This window comes from Drosophila hydei, unplaced genomic scaffold (assembly GCF_003285905.1).
Source record: "Drosophila hydei strain 15085-1641.00,03,60 unplaced genomic scaffold, DhydRS2 tig00000060-arrow-pilon, whole genome shotgun sequence".
Classification (NCBI taxonomy): Eukaryota; Metazoa; Arthropoda; class Insecta; order Diptera; family Drosophilidae; genus Drosophila; species Drosophila hydei.
The window spans coordinates 1,912,804-1,929,960 of NW_022045656.1; the positions used below are offsets into that span (position 1 = coordinate 1,912,804).

Consider the following 17,157-nt stretch of genomic DNA (forward strand, 5'->3'; position numbering starts at 1 on the left):
AAATATTTTCGATAGTATGTAGGTGCAGGCAATTCGGTAGCTACGCTTATCAAAAACACTCGCATTTTATCTGTTTTCTTTTTCCTTTTCAGTTATTTTGTTTACGCGAAACTGTGTCAAATGTCGCTGACTCATAATCGGGCAGCATATCGAAATGCAAATTCTGTGAATACATTTACCAAGATGCTTGATTACAACGAATATTGCGCAAATTTCTAACTTTGTGTTGATAAAAACAATTTGAATTTTAAACTTAACAGTTCGTTGCGGTTCGACTCTTTTGTTGGGTTACAACACCTCGCAACTGGCAAGCAGTTCAAACGTTTCAAAGCAAGCAGTGTCTGGCGCCATTTCAAATTCGATTTATGTTTATTTTAAATAAATATTACTAAGAGTATAATATCTATAAATTAAATATTTGATTTGTACAACATATATTTTAAATTTAATTTTAAATACTGTAAAGCGATTTCAAAGAACAAAGCGCTTTTATAATATACTCCAATAATTATGTTTAATTAAATTATTAATACAAATAAATGAAATATATGAAATAAATGAAATAACTCACGCAAGCAAATAGCTCAAGGGCATAACAATAAATGCTGCACATTTTTTGGCTCGACAATTATTGAAACGTATTTAAAAGTTCTTTATTTTTAATTTTTTCCAATTTTAAACTTGGCAATGCATTAAACAAATATCAGTTGTAGGTGCGTTTTGTTACGCAGTTCACGAAAAAGTAACTCAAAGATAGATTAGACGCCCGCTAATTGAGATTTATGCGTGGCAAACGCGTCCGAAATGCTTTCAAAAGGAACTGTCGAAATAATTAGCAACTAAAAATGACAATGATAAATTAAATGTCGGAGCACTTAAAAACATAAAACATAAAACAGATTGAAAAAAAAAAACATTTTATTGATTAAACTAATTATTCAAATAAAATTGATGAAGTGCAACAATAATGATAAGAAAGTAGATATACAATGCTTGTCAAATCGTTAACTGTTGCCCATGAGTTATATATATATTTATATATTTATATATATATATATATATATATATATATATATATATATATCGAAGTAGTGCAGTTTTTATCTTTATATATTTTATTATTGTTTTTAGATATATATATATATCTACATTATAATATCTTTTTAATCTTTTCAGATCCACTCACTCTACAACTACGCGGTAAACTTTATTCCCTTTTGGCTCAACTTCAAAATGTTACAGAACACGCCTATCCGCCTACACACCAATCACAATCTAACTCATAAATATCCTTAACATAGAAGAAAAGAAAAACCAAAACGAACCAAAATCCCAAAAAATCCAACCGCAATTTTGGCCAATCAAAATCTTGTCTCACGCCTCACCGAATTCCAACATCTACCTATAGCCCAGAAAATTGCTATGTTCAAGCTGTGTGTACGTGAGGGTGTGTGTGTGTGTTTGTCCTTTTTGGCAAGCGCAGCAGGACATGCAACGAGCTGCTGGCGCCGTGTCGCCTCCTCAGCTAAGAAATTTAGATGTTTCGCAAGAGAAACAAAAACGTGTCAAATGTAACTGCAATTGAATGTGATATATATGTGTGCGAAGAACAATGGAAAAACAGCAACAACAGCAACAACAAGAATAAAAAACAAGTTTATACTATTTATGAGCTGTGGTGCCACCTTGTTGGCAACTCAGGTGCGACAAGCTAATTTTCTCTTCTCTCATTATTTCTTTTCCACGTACCACTCGGTGGGCCTTTAAGTGATTTATTATCAGTCACACAAAGATATATACATATATATAAACATATATATGTGTGTATCCATTGTCCTTTGACGGTAGCAAATCATATCTGATGCAAATGTGTCACACTCACGAAAAGCTCAGCGAAGTCCTATAAAACTAAGCAACAGCAAAAAAAAAGAAAAAAGCCCTGAGAAATATTTTAATTAAAATTCAGTGCCCCAAAAAAAATAAAAAAAATTACCAAAAACCTGCCTTGCAACTAGGCTGCCATCCAGGCAGGATAAGCCTTAGTCTCAGTCCCACTACTCGAGGTATCCGGGGCTGATCTTAACTGATAAACGCGAAAACCAACAAAAAAAAAAAACGAAAACGCAGCACAGGAATAACAAGATGATCGAGTCGAGCAATTATATGCGACTTTCGAATACACTTGCGATCATGAAAGCTCAGAAAAGTGAAAGAAACTTGAAAACTCTGTACCCCAGTTTCTTTAGCTTGATTTAGTTGAATTTTATAGTCCGTATAACTATCAAAACGTTTTATAAAGCAGCTTGAGTGTTTGTCGATTTATCGATTATAAAATAAAATTCAAATTTATAATTGATTTTACATAACAGCTTAATGTATTTGATTTTTAGAATTGTACACTAATTTCATGGTGACCTAAAAACAATAATAATAATAATAAAACTTTCAAAAATAATTAAATTGTAAGAGAAAATCAAGTAATTCCTTTAAAAGATACCAATGAATGAATTGCAGTTTTAATTAGTTTCTATTCAAGTTATTTTTTTAGAATAATATAAAAAGAGCATTCAGAGTCATGCACAGAAAAAGTAAATTTGTATTATCTTGAAGACAAGTTACAAAGTGCCTGCCAAAAGGCAGTATGCTTATTGTTAAAGAGCAAAGAGGCAAAGGCCAGCTCTTAAGGCGAACCGCAACAGAGGTGGGCGTCGGCTAAAGAGGAATATCGAAAGACATAATGTGTGGAGACGAGAGTGGTTCCGAGGAACTGCTGCTCATTCGCAGCTCCCAATGGAGCAAGGGCTTTTCAACGCGGATGGTGTCGCTGATCTGGCTGAACAGTGCAGCAAAGTCCCTTGACCACATGATCAATCGATGGGCTCAGCCATGGCCGAAAATTTACCGCTGCGGCTATCGCACGCATCTTTTTCCATTTGGCCTTTCGTTTGCTTTGTACTCTTTGTCGTGAGCTGCAAATTCAATTAAACAAACAAAGCGCATTTGGTTTGGTAACCCTTCGTCCGATCGGAGACGAGTTTCGTTCCCACTTGCAGATCGCTTTAATTGCGTAGCCGCCCCTATACAGAGGGAAAGTCGTTGCCAACTGTCAGCTGGGTTTTTCCCCCCCAACTTAATGAAAATGTTCGTCCGTTCGAGCAGTTGACAGCCGATAAGCCTGGCCATTCCCTCATCGGAGACTCTCACTAATTTATGCTAGGATAATTTCCTTCATCTTGATCGCGATACTCTGAATAATAATAAACTTCTGTTAACATAAATGTCACAATGAGCATACGGCGGGAATGTAAAGAGGGAAACCTGAGGGTTGTCTGAGTAAATAAATGAATAAATAATGTATTTGAGCTAAGAGGATCTCTTAACGTTTGGCTTCTAAATATTCCGAGTTGTTTGCAGATTATAGGCAATTACAGCATAGTGTAAACTATAAGAAGGTATTATTTAGATAAAAATACATAAACATTATTGTTACCATATAATTGTGACCATATTATTAAGTTTTTAATTTATTTAAACGAGCTTGAGGTTCAATTTCTGTTCAGAAATTTTTAAAAATCAGAATCTGATTTGCACAAAAAAAATTTGTATTTGCTTAAAACATTACAATATTTTAGTGAAATATTTCAAGTCCGTTGAATGCTGTATGGAAACATTCTTTCTAATATCGACAGCTCTATATATAGTATTTAAATTTTCATAAGTTATTCTGTAGCATACTTTTAGTGTGTTTGATGTATAGGGAAACAACAATAGAAGACAAAATAATCTTGTTTTCTAATCTAACCACATTCATAAGCGATTATTACTGCTTATAAAAAAAACCCTAAAATAACAGTAAGCTTCGTTCATAATACGGGATCACGGTTGAAAGAGATAGTTACATTTACTCAATTACCGATGCTTCGATACTGCGAACCAACCCCTGGCCCACAAATTGAGAAGATATAATCAATATTGATGTTCTAGGACTTCAAGCAGTTGAAGAGCTGGTCTATACGAATGAGACTATATATTTCTATTGCATACAAAAATATACATATCTTGTACCATAATAATTGGGGTAATCCTACTTTATAATACAAGCAAAGGTCTCTAAGAAGCAAACAATAAAATATGCACAAATTGTTTCAATTGCAATAATGATCAAGAACATATATACTCTTACAGGAATGACCCTCTCTTTAGGTACCTTTTACTAATACAGGGTATATATAACTATATTTTGCAAATCATGCTCAAACAATTTGACTATAGTCAGCTTTGCTTGGACTTCTCCACAGAGTGCAGAGTGAAGCTGGCCCTTGGAGTGCCGCTCATCAATTAGCAGGGTATTTAAAACCACATTAACCCCGTTGACCCTGGCCTTAACCCTTCGAGCAGACACGTTAATTTGCAGCTCAAATAAGGCAGCAGAAATTCGCACTCATTGAATGTTCGCTCAATTTTCAATATTGAGCACAAATGAGAAAAACTGAATTTATTGAATGCAGCTGGATACGAACTCAATACAAAATGCGTGCACTCAGCGAACTATTGGGCCTTATTATGTGAATTGTTTATTCTAGTTTTAATTAGCGAAAATTTTACAAAATTAGCCAAAGGTTTCTATTTCTATTTCGATTTCTATTTTTGCTTGTTATTTATTTGTTTTGGCCTAAAATGCCCACGGAAATGTGAGTCCAAACGCACATTACATATTGACACGCATAAATTTTGTATTTTCAGTCACTTTTATGCAAACAATTGTTTTTAACTTCACTTTCGTTCTTCTTCTTCTATGTGCTGTTAATTGTTAGAGCAAACACAAGAGCCACAAGTGTTTCAGCTACAGACAAAATCGAAGGTAATAGCATCGTATTGAGCGTCTTGTGAATCTTTTCGCCTTTAGTATCTGTTTATAAATTATTTTCATGAGCTCCACAGAGAGCTTACAGCACTGCTTAAAGTTAAGAAAACCACAGAAAATTAACAAATGTATGTTCATCTAAAGTAAAAGTGAAACATAACGAGCTCAAGAATTTCAACTGGGATCTCGCTGGGAATTTTAAAACTGTCTCTGACTGTTCTCAAATTGAAATAGCCTAATTTAATTTCTGAGTATTGTTTAGACTATCTACAATCCAGAAACCTAAGAATATTTTATAAGCTTCACTTTTGTCTTACTATAGTTAGACATAGTTAAAAAATGAAAATATTCCAAGATAAAAGATATGCCAACAATATCATTGCGCATCTTTTCACAAATTCGTGGCTCAAATTTAAATAATATCTATCTCCACAGCCAAGAAAAATCCACATCTAAATCTTTCTCAATCGTTTAGTATACGAATGGCTTTTACAGTCTTTCGAGAGTGGGTCATTCAGCCGTGTTGTGCGCTTCATTACCAGCCATTAGATGCTCAATCGTACATCTAATCGAGAAATGACGTTCGAAAAGAGTGCGTGTGTATTTTGTTTTTTTGACTTTTGTAATTTAATGCGCAATAAATTTGCGTTTCCCACCAACTCGCGAGTCGCATTTAAAAAAAAATAAAAATAAAATAAAAATCAAAAACACCAATCAGCTAAAAAGCGGGCGAAGACAAACATTTTCATTAGGCCAAGACGCATGACACCCACTATCGAGTGTGTGTGTGTTTGCACTCTTATAAGAAGCGGGCTCATAATTTGTTCAGCCAACAAGCTCAGCCTCGAGATCATCTACAACATCTGCAGCGGCTGCCCCCACAGAGACAACCGAAGCCGAGCTCCAAACTCGTAACTGTTGAATGAATCTTTTTTCGAATTTGCGCTACAAATTTGCAGGCCCATGTGAAATGAGAGGAGAAGCAGCAGCAGCAGCAGCAGCAGCAAAGTTATAATAATAACATCAACTTATAATTATAAAACATATATGTTAAAAATATGAATATAAATATAAACAAAGTGCGCTGTTCAACACTCGCACAGCCGCCGAATTTCGCGCTGTGCGTCGTCGAATTTGTGGGCAGAGTTTATTTTTGTTCTATGAATTACCAAAACTTTAATTTATCCGCAATGCACAGTGGAAGGAAGCAATAATATTTTGATCAATTTATTGTTAAAAATAATTGTTAAGCTACCAAATGCAGACTTCAGAAAGAAAGAGAAGCTGTGAAGCATCTGGGAAAATAATATTCATTGAAAGCAAAACTCATTCAAAAATGGGTAAAATCGATGATTTAAGGAACAGCTAAAATTTACTTGTAAAATGGATGAGCTTGCCCCACTGTGCAGCAATTTCACTAACGGATTGCGCAAATATTTATACGTTCAAAGTATTCGTTAAATATGCAATAATTACTTATTGCTATACGCCCATTATATCATGCCATTCCTAAAAACGGCACAGATCACAGAGCTTCTTCCATTCTAATTAGACAAATTTGCCAATTTGCACGGGAATTTCTCATGACTATTTGAGGATCACTACCCGATGATATTTGCATTCAATTTGCAATTACTGTAACTAACGCAAGAGCGCTGGACGTTAAGAGGAAGAAACGATAGATTCGACAAACAGGTGTACCTAGCGAATTTTTCGCATCTAAATAACTCAATTATCAATTCCAATTTCATCATTATGACCATTATAATAATCATTATTACTTTCATTGCGATTCAGATTAGCATCACTATGACTATGCTATATCCTAGCCTGCTCAAATGTCCAGCTCATCTGCTCAGCTAACAAACTGTTCGATACATCATTATGTGATTTGCCTCAGTTGTTTGGCTGTTATTTTCAGCAGGCTTTGCTTAACTCTCGCTCAGTGCAAAATTCGATGCGTCAAGGGCTTATCAACGGCTGCCTGTAGGTACCAGCCTATCGCCACAATAACGAACCTCAATGACCACAGCGCGACCCATATGAATGGGTTCAAGCCCACCTTAGCACCCGCCTGGCTCCCCCAGCTCCGCCTCAGCCGCATTTGCAGTCGCAGTCACAGTCATATGAATGAGTGCAGAGTCGAGCTATGGGGCAATCAAGTGAGAAAATTAAAATTACATGCCGTGCTTCGGAATGCCATGGATGCTGCCAAGACAGTGGAGCTGTGACTGTGGCTACGGCTGTGGAGGCGCTGCTGCAGTGGCCACATTTAAAGGTTCATAACTTCCAAGTCAATTACGCGGCGCATACGCAAAATCCCATATACGTTTGGCCTGTTGCTCTGTTGCTTGCTGACTGACTGAATTAGAAGCAAGCTGAATTGATCGTATTATGAATGGGAAACTGCTAAATACCCTGTTAAATGGGCCACCAGAAATAACTCCTCAACATGGATTGCTCTTTAATGCTACCTCAGTCAATTCCCACCAGGTTGAAGCTGGCCTAATACCTAAATTGAAAGCTGTATACTAGGGCATACCCTGTAGAGGCAGTACAGTCTTGCTATTTTATAGTCTAGCAATCCATACTCTATACTTTAGCTATTCAAATGTGTATAAATGCACTCTGATAATTGATAATTGTAAGAGCCTAACAACTCCACATTCACGGATCTATATACACCCATAATCTGTGTTAACAATATGCCCTACGCACTCATATATTATAGCAGGGTATACAAATTACACGCTCAGGCGTAAGAGGCTCGCGGTATCTGAATTCCGAGTCCTGGTTCAGCCTCCACACAGTCGGGCTGTCTGTCATAACTCACGAGCGAGCTGCCTCCGTAGCGAGAAGAACCGCTGCGCAGGCGCAGGTGAACTAGTAGACAAGAAGCTGAATCTGCAATGCAGAAGCTGAAGGAGCAGAAGCAGCAGCAGCCCAAGTGGGAGCTGCAACAACTACTGTGGGAACCATACCGATCTGCAGCTCCAGCGAATTAATTTGTGACGCGCGCTGCTGCCTCACTGCAGTCCGATTCTGAGTGCTCGTTCCACACTGTGGCAGCCGCCAGGCAATTTACTCGCACGCAGTGCGCAGTGCGCAGTGCCCAGCCAATGCCAGAGCGACCTCAACTGCAGCAGACAACATCCGAGAGCCCAGATGCGCGCATCTTCTACCTTGGTCTTGCTGCAGCTCGTGACTGCAACGTCGTGTGGCAAGTGGCTGCTGCTGCTGCTGCCTCTTTGTGGAGGCAGCTCTTGGCGGCTTTGGCGCTGGTGTCAAACGCTTTGTAATCTGTCACGTCGCATCGTTTTAATATTTTCTGCGCTCATGGGCCACGGCTGTACGAGGAAATGCAGACTCTTACCTGTAAAAATAGGCGTTACCCTTTGGTATTTATGATCGTTTGCCAGGCACTGCCCCCATCTCTGTCCCCCAACCAGCCTGCCCCCTCTTGAATGCATCTTAGCCGCGTTTTGTTTGGTTTGTCAGCAGCCGCAAGGCAGATTTTGGTCTGCAACCGCACGTTCAGCTTCATGGCGCTGTCTCGGTCGCTTTTTGGGTAGCCTCTTTTTATTATCTAAATCATTATTAGTTTGACCTTCAGCCCGAGGTATTCGGGGCGGCTTGTAAACTTGTTCGACGTGGTTTCCTTATCTTATTAATTATGCGCCTCCCGCAACATGCGACTACCGTGCGTGTGTGAGTCACTCGAAAGAGCTAAGAACTCTATGAATGCATTTCACTGGGCGAAACAGAAGGTTGATGTACTGTTAAAACAAGTTGGCTTAGACAGAGAAGAGCACAGTTAATATTACTGCTTGGGAAAATCAAGTCAATGAGAAGAGTATGTTAAGCTCTCAGCTTTAACTAAACGATGAAGCCTGTAAGCGTTCATTAGAATAAATTAACCTAAGGCTCCACAACGATCGTAGGCCTATCCCAATGTAATGTGCATTGCTGAATAGTTTTTTATCCTCAATTTATCCTATAAAAACAAAATTAACAACTTTACTTATATTCATTTATATATATTTTATTATTTATTTATTTAATGCATAAATATGCTATAAAATTATAGATTTAAAACGGGCCATGAAACATCTTTAGTTGGGAGGTCTTTTTGATTGATATAAGGTAATTTGGGGTTTTTCTTGTAAAACCATTGAGTTCTTTAAAAATTAGTATTTAATCCCAAATATCTCAAACTTGTTGTCCATTCGATGCGTATGAAATGAATCAATTAATTTAATATAAGCATAATTTTTAAATACATTATTCGATTCATTTTTATCGATTTGTATATCAACAGCTTTTGACCTATCCATATATATATATATATATATATATATATATATATATATATATGTATATTTATATATATATATATATATATATATATATATAGCTCATACAGTTCCTTTTGTTTATGTAGATATAAATATGTATACATTTTTGCAAGTACCTACTTATTAAAAGCTTAACATTTACAGCAAATGTTGAGATTACTGAGACTCACTGTGCACGCTGATGATTAGCATTTACCGTTGCAGTAATTAATGCTAATTGCTATGGTTAACATTCTGTTAACCCACGTCAACGCTCCAATTACTGACAGCTTAAGTTGCACATTTTCAAGATCTGCGGTGCACTGACCCACTAACTGACTGCAGCTACTGACACGTAACGGGGACAGTGACTCATCAAAGGAGCATTCCCACAAGGCGTAAAACTAAAAACATATAATAAAACACAAATTCTGCATGCCTATTAGCGGGCGATTCGTTAACCCTACTCAAGTGCACATAAGCAGGCAGTCAGCAGGCATTTAACATGCGCCTAACATGACAACAGCAACAATAGTGCCAAGAGACGGAACCGGTACAGTGGTAGTTAAGCATTACAGTGCCTGACAACCGTTAATCAGGCGCCACAAATCAGACAGCGACAGCAGCAACAGTTAATTGTTTAACGCGCAGCGCGCACAACGATTAACAGCCCCTCCCAGCGCCCCACTGCTGTATGCTTCGCTTTCTGATTGGTTACACTGCGCGCCCGTATGAAGCACTGGGTGTGTGAGAGAGAGAGAGACAGAGAGACAACGTTTCAACTGATGGCATCTATTTTTAGTTGCGATCGTCGTCGTTCCGCAAAAATGGCGCCACAGTGCCAAACGCCTTGGGGCTATCAAAAAACTGTCTGGTAACTCTGTCTAGGCGGCGCGACGCAACGCGAAACTCAATAATATTGACACCATTGAAACGCCTCAGACCTTAAAGTCAACAAAAGGAACAATCGGGGGCTTTGGAGGTTGGGGGGACATTATTGTTGGCTTTGTGCTTTGGCATGGGCATGAAAATTGTAAAGCAAAATACAAATTCCACTACGATCGATAAATGCCAAATATCACCTGGGCCCAATCAGAGGCTATTATAGAACAGGATGTGATGCGTGGGTGGGTGAGTGTTAATTGCTGCCAGAGAGCTAATCAGCTGGCATGGAATATTTATGAGAGTTGAGCAACAAACAAATATCGTATCGTAAATATCAATAATGTGCTAATTGAAGCAATTGGCAACAAGCAGTGAACCAACAACAATTACAACTGTGATTGAGCCAATTTAACAGTCTGGCATGTGTTTAGACCAGGTTAAATAATAGTAATTGGTAATTAGATGGCCGTTGCTAGGTAGTCTCAGAAGTTGCGGAGCAACTAACAACTTTTAAGAATTCTTCTATAATTTTCAGAGCTTGATTTAAGTACAAGATATATTACATATAAGCAAGATCAGAGAAAAATTTACAATATATTTATATATATAAATAAATATATATATATATATATATATATATTTATATATTTTTTTATTCATCTTGTTATATCATATATCTGTATTTCTATTGGTTGAAATGATGTTTAGCCTTTCATTAATTTCTAAGTTAATCAACAAATTCTACTTTATGTTTATAAACTAAAAAACATGTTTTTTATTTTTGTTATGTACTTTGGTTATATCAATTTGCAATTGGAAGCACATATATTATTTGAATTATCAATTGCTGCATTTCAAGTTCTGGGAACTGAAGTCGGAAACGTATCAACAGACTTTTTCGCATGATTGCCAACAGTTGAAAAGTTTCCCTAGTTTATAGTAAGTCGATATCTAAGAATAGTTCGATTCTAAACATTTTTTCCAGATATCTGCAAATAATCTATTTTAGCTTATATAAATGTTCATCAGAATGTGTTGGGTGTGGGCTTGAAAACTTTAAATTCAATTATGAATTATGTATTTATTTTTTAGCATTTTTTTTAAGAATTAATTTTAGTCTTCTAAGTTATTCTATTTTTTAATAATAGAAAATATTATACAGGAGCAGACGACATCGCAACAATAAAATATTGCTTCATTAATCAACTGAAGAATATTAAAATTTTTATCGCACAAAGCTTTTTGCATAATTTTCAAGTAGTTCATTGAAAAGTGTTTGAATAAACCAGGAAATAAATCTCTTGCAGATGGCGTTTTTAGTGCGATTTGTTTTAGTTCTGTTATTTATAACTAGAGGAAAGAGCTCTACAGAGGATTTATTGCCTGGTCTAATTGATGAGCTGAACACACAAATTGGAATTAAAACAAACATTGTCTACAATCCTCATCGGAGCAGCTTAAACTATTCCCGCCACCTGAAGCCTGTGACTCAGATAATAGTAAACTCCATAAATGATCCCTTTTTCAATGCCACGGAACTTGTTAGCTTTTTGGGTGACCGAATGCTCTTTGTGCTGCATGTGAAGACGCCTCCAATCGACTTCTTCGAGCAGCTCCATTTGCAGTTTCAGATATCGGACTTTTTGCTGGTACTAGATGAAGGCCCAGGCACAGATATTTGGTTGGAGTTTTCGCGTCAGGCATTCCAGCTGGGCTACATGAGGCTGCTTTTCCTGCATAGATCAGAAAACGCAGCGCTCTACGGAATGCGTTTGTTTCCGCAACTCGAGATCGAGCGCGCTGATGTGAATACGTACGTTGAACGCCGTAATCGCTTGACAAATATGAAAGGCTTTGCGATACGCGTCGCGGTCTACTCGAACCCACCCCGCTGCCTCCTCTACAAGAATAGTGAGGGCAAGCAGAAGTATGGTGGTTATTACTTGCGCTTCTTACAACATTTTGTGGCTGTCCACAATGCCAGCTTTGTTCCTGTTTACACTCCCAACGATTCGCCCGGACATTGCATTAGGGCGTTGCTCTCGAAGCAAGTGGACCTGTGCGGCGACTCACTGGCTCAGGGATCGGACAAGAGTTTCGTTGTGACCAGGGCGATACGAATGGCATATGCCAATGTCATGGTACCCTATGCCAAGCAGCTGAGTTCCTATCGTTATATTGTGGCTCCATTCCACCCGACGGTCTGGATCTGCCTGATCGTCTATATAACTCTCATTGTCTTCTTCATGAGCTTCATCCACTGGCAGCAGCGGAGACGCTGGATCTTTAGCACCTTCCTGCTGGACGCCATCAGCTCGTTGCTTTTTACGGGCTTTTCGCTAAAGCATCTGCATGGACGAGAGCGCTATATACTCTTTGCCGTGCTCTTCATAGCTGGCTTCATCTACTCCACATTCTATTTGGGATATCTGAAGAGCATATTGACCACGGAGGTATTCGAGAAGCAGATCAACAGCTTTCAGCAGCTGCTAGAGTCCAACATCAGCATCATGATAGATGAATATGATCGCAACTTGTCAAGGAGATACCATCTGCCGGATATGCTGTGGCCAATCATACAGGTGGTGCCTGATGAGATGCTGAAGAAGCATCGCAGCGGCTTTGACCAGGAGTACGCCTACATTCTCTTCAGCGATCGCATGGAGCTGTATGACTATGCACAGAAATATCTGAGGCATCCGCGCCTGCGTCGCATGCCCATCAACATATTCTTTCTGTTCTCCGGCTTCCCGATGCGCGAGAGCTACTTCTTGAGGCAGTCGCTAAGTGAGGCCTGGGCCAATGCCTTTGAGAGCGGATTCCTGAAGAAGCTGGCAGTGGATGCCGACCACGAGACGATGACAGCAAACGTGGGCTTCAGATTCCTCGTCACTGACCAGTACGAGGCGCAATCGCTGAGTCTCGATTATTTCGTTATGCCGGCCATGTCGCTGGCCTTCGGTTACGGCTTGGCTCTGCTCGTCTTTGCCATCGAGTTGACGGCCTGGCGCAGGCACAGGCAGCGTGCCCACAACTTGGCGTTGATGGATTGATGTAGTGTAGTAGTTGCATGTTCCTTAACACTTTCTAGTATCTGCATGCGTGCTTGTAGTTCTGTTTTGCAAATAAAGCAACAATCTAGTTACACTGAGAACAATTATCAAACTCCACAGCTGCTCTAACGAGATTGAGCAGCTGCGAAGCGCTTTTCTAGATACTTTCTAAGCGAACGCCACTTTATTGTACACATTATCTAACGCTGTATGTTTGCTAAAGGCATGGAACTTAGCATCCTGAACATCCTGCCCTATCCTTCTTAATTCACATCTTTCTTGCACTAAGATAAACTATCTGATATGCAAACTTCCTGTAACATTACTCACATAACATATCCTTCACACTGTTCATAAACACTGTTCAGATGAACACCTTATATTCTGTAGCAGTAAACAAATTGTTTTTCCTGTGATAGCCTTTCCTATTCTATCCTCTCTAATTCTATCCTCTTCTGTGCTATCCTAACATACCATGTCCCGTGCCATTCTGACTTTTCCTATGCTATCAAGATCACTTATTCCTTCTCACTTTATTTCAATTATTCTAGAAGCTTACAAAACTAAAACACGAATTTTACACCATTTGCTTCTACAGCTTACTTCACAGCTCGCCAATGCAATCGTAGACCAGTTTCAGTAGTGCCCACCAATCTTAAACATGTCCAAGCTTCTTCTTCTGCTCTGTCTGTTCACTTACGTTGACTCAAGCACCTACGATCTCAGCTCGAGCATAGCTGCACTCAATAGGGGTCTGCAGAGTAAAACAAATGTTGTCTACACGGAAGCCGCACAGCCCTTAGATATCTATGAGCAAATCAGTGAAACCCTAAGCCAAGTTCCTAGCGTATTATTGAAGAGAACTGATAATGCTAGGCTGATGAGCAGCAACCACCTTGATCTGCCCAAGCCCCTTTTGATGATACTGCCAGAGCCTAGGCATGGCCATGCCCAAGCCATGTTCGAGCAGTTTCCCACCGAAATGCAGCAATCCGACTTTCTTTTCGTGGGCTGCAACTCAGCAGCAAACTGGCAGCAATTGCTTTCAACCCTCTGGCAAGAGGGCTACCCGAATGTGCTGATATTCAATAGCACTGATGGAACAGGGCTTAGGGGTCAGTTTTATAGCAGCAATTTGTATCCACAGCAGGAGCTGCACCGCTGTAGCATTGATCAGTATTTGTGGAGTCGTCAGCACTGGTTCGACAATCTCGAGGGCTGGGAGGTACGTGTGGCTCTCTACAATAATCCGCCACGCACCTTGGTCTATCCGGAACAGGAACTGTACGACGGTTATTCACTTATGCTGCTGCGAGAGTTCCTGGCCCATCGTGGGGCCAAGTTTGTGCCCGTGTTAACGCCCAACTACCAAGTTTATTCGGCCAACGATTGTCTCAAGTTCTTGCATAGCAATATGTCCGACATTTGTGGCGATCTGCTGGCCTACACCAACGAAGTGAGCTTCACAGCCAGCTATATGTACTTGTATGGCAATATTCTAATACCCAACGCCAAGCCCAGGTCCAAGAACTACTATATTATAGCGCCCATGCAGCTAAAGACATGGCTTTTCATGCTCCTCTACATAGCTGTCATCTGCAGTTTTGTCAGCTGCATCTGCTGGCTGCAGCTGGGGCGATGGGAATACAGCAAATTTCTGCTAGAGATCATTTCCAGTCTACTCTGCATGGGCTTTCGGCTATTTAATATTGGAGGCAGGCAGCACTTCATTTTGTATTCCAGCATTTTCCTAGTGGGCTTTGTGTGCTCCAACTATTACCTGGCCTTCCTCGCTACCATACTCTCGACAGGTGTTTACGATCGCCAGATAGACAGCTTTGACGAGCTGGTTGATCAGAACATTAGCATTGTCATCGGAGACTATGACAAGACGGTGCTAATGACCTATGACTATCCGGATATCTTGTGGAACATAACCCGCGTGGTGCCCTACGATTTCATACTGGCTCATCGGCGGGTCTTTGATGCTAACTACGCCTATTTGGCACACAGTGATCGCCTGGTACTCTTCAATTTTCAGCAACAGTATATGGCTAAGCCCCGCATGCGCCCCCTCCCCATAGACTTGATGCACTCGCTGCCGGGTTTCCCAATGCGTCGCCAATGGCTGCTGAAGTACAAGCTCAGCGAGACACTGCTCAACTGCTTTGGCAGTGGACTGATGAAAAAACTAGCCGATGACACCAATCGACAGACCATACACATTGGCTACTTGAATCTGATACCCTCGGAGCCATACGAGGCGAGGCCCCTGACATTGGACTACTTCAATGTGCCGTTAATCATGCTCATATCGGGTCTAATCATTGCACTTGTCTGCCTAATGGTCGAGCTACTCTGGCGGCTAGTACAAGGGCCTAATCGCGAGAGGAACTGAGATAGTTGTGAAATGTTAAGGTAAGTCTTATTAAGTATTGGGATATAAAATTAACATTTCGTAGTTGTTTTTTTTAAATATATAGAGATAATTAATGCGAGTTCTTAATATGTCTCAATTTTAGATTGATTTAAATCTAAAACTTAAGCTGCACGCATCACTTACATAGAAATAATGCAATGTTCTTTGGAGATTAAAGAAAATTTCAGAACTAATTTGATACCTCTAGGAAATTTATAAATAGTTTAGCTAGTTTAATGTTAAATGTTAAGTGCTCATTCTTGAAACTAATTTGCTCAAATAGAAACCTCCCATCCTAACAATTTGACATAATGCATCAGGCCTCAAAAATTCTTGATCAATAAGCATAAAAGTAAATCGACTGCAAGCCATTGGAAAGCCGCTTTACAAGTCCCAAATATAAACTACTGAAATCCATGAGAATCGCATCAAATTTATGCGAAACACCCTTTAAACGACGTGAAGAGCTCCTGGCTCAGCTCGAGCACTTTGACAAGCGACCAAAATAAATAGCACTTGAGATATATTTCCAAAACATTTGTCAGCTGCGACTCACCCTGCCGGCTGAGCGCCTGCAAGTATGCAACGCAAATGATAACACAAAAACATGCCAAGAGGGTGGTGCGAATCGACCCACCCACAGTCAGCCTCAAGCACAGCTGCTGACTTGCACAAATATTTGGCGAAAAGAAAAACGGAAGATAGAACAACATCAAAAATTACTTTAGATAGGGCAGCACCAGGGGGTTGTGTGGCTGTGTGGGCGTTGCCCGTTACAGTTTGCCAATAGGCGTGGCTCGACACATTTTGAAGTTCATTGACTTGCGCCACAGTTCTTGGCGCCGCGAAGTATGCAACCCAAATGTGGCGACAATAAAGTTTATGTGCGGCGCCAGCCGCAAAAAAAGGCAGTCAACAAATGCAGTTGTGTGTGTGTTGGTGTGGGTGTGTGTGTGTGGGAGATAATCACCAATTGCCTGGCGGTTGACGTGAAGTAAAAAATTATACGAATTATTTGTGCAGGAGCGTTAACTTTTTGACTGCACTGTCTGAGGCGGGCGACACAGATTTCAGGCATGCTGCATGCATGACTGGGTAACGCCCACCTAAAACCCAGGCCCCCAATGCAATAAAGCGAGACTCCGGGGTTCAAGTCACGTGCGTGCCTGGACTCAATATCGTTGCTGTCGACGCAACGAGAGATAAATAAAAATCCAAAAAAAAAAGAATTTATATATATATATATATCTCGCCCTTCAGCCGCTTAATTGCTGATTTCGTGTTTTCATCGCGACTTTAATCGATTTCGTGCGCAATTTAACTGCCCACGATTGTCACATGTGGCATGCCCCATGCCCGATGGCCAGTCAGTCGCAGACCGATTACAATCGACTTTAAAGTAAACATTTGTTTTTATTTTTCCAGCAGGGCGGCTTTTAATTAAGATTGTGTAGGGCGATAAGTGGCAAGTGTTGTGGCGAATCGATTCCGCAGAATGGGGCGGCTCAAATCTCAATATAAATTCCGGATTTTCTGCGCTCTTGATATACATATTTATTGAGGCTGTGGCATGCTGTACGTGTGTGCCCGTTTTATCAAACC

At 39.8% G+C, this 17,157-nt stretch overlaps 2 protein-coding genes across 2 annotated transcripts; both read left to right on the forward strand.

The window, feature by feature from the left end:
- Positions 1–11,645: 11,645 nt before the first annotated feature.
- Positions 11,646–13,136, forward strand: LOC111592237. The gene has a single exon (XM_023304320.2). The coding sequence runs from the start codon at positions 11,646–11,648 to the stop codon at positions 13,134–13,136; it is 1,491 nt and encodes a 496-aa protein (XP_023160088.2).
- A 661-nt stretch (positions 13,137–13,797) lies between these two features.
- On the forward strand, positions 13,798–15,534 carry LOC111592238. Its single transcript, XM_023304322.2, has one exon. It carries the CDS (start codon positions 13,798–13,800, stop codon positions 15,532–15,534), a length of 1,737 nt encoding a protein of 578 aa, XP_023160090.2.
- The last annotated feature ends 1,623 nt before the right edge of the window (positions 15,535–17,157 follow it).

Coding starts and splice junctions, on each gene's coding strand:
- LOC111592237 (XM_023304320.2), top strand. CDS start 11,646: ATGCTCTTTGTGCTGCATGTGAAGACGCCTCCAATCGACTTCTTCGAG.
- LOC111592238 (XM_023304322.2), top strand. CDS start 13,798: ATGTCCAAGCTTCTTCTTCTGCTCTGTCTGTTCACTTACGTTGACTCA.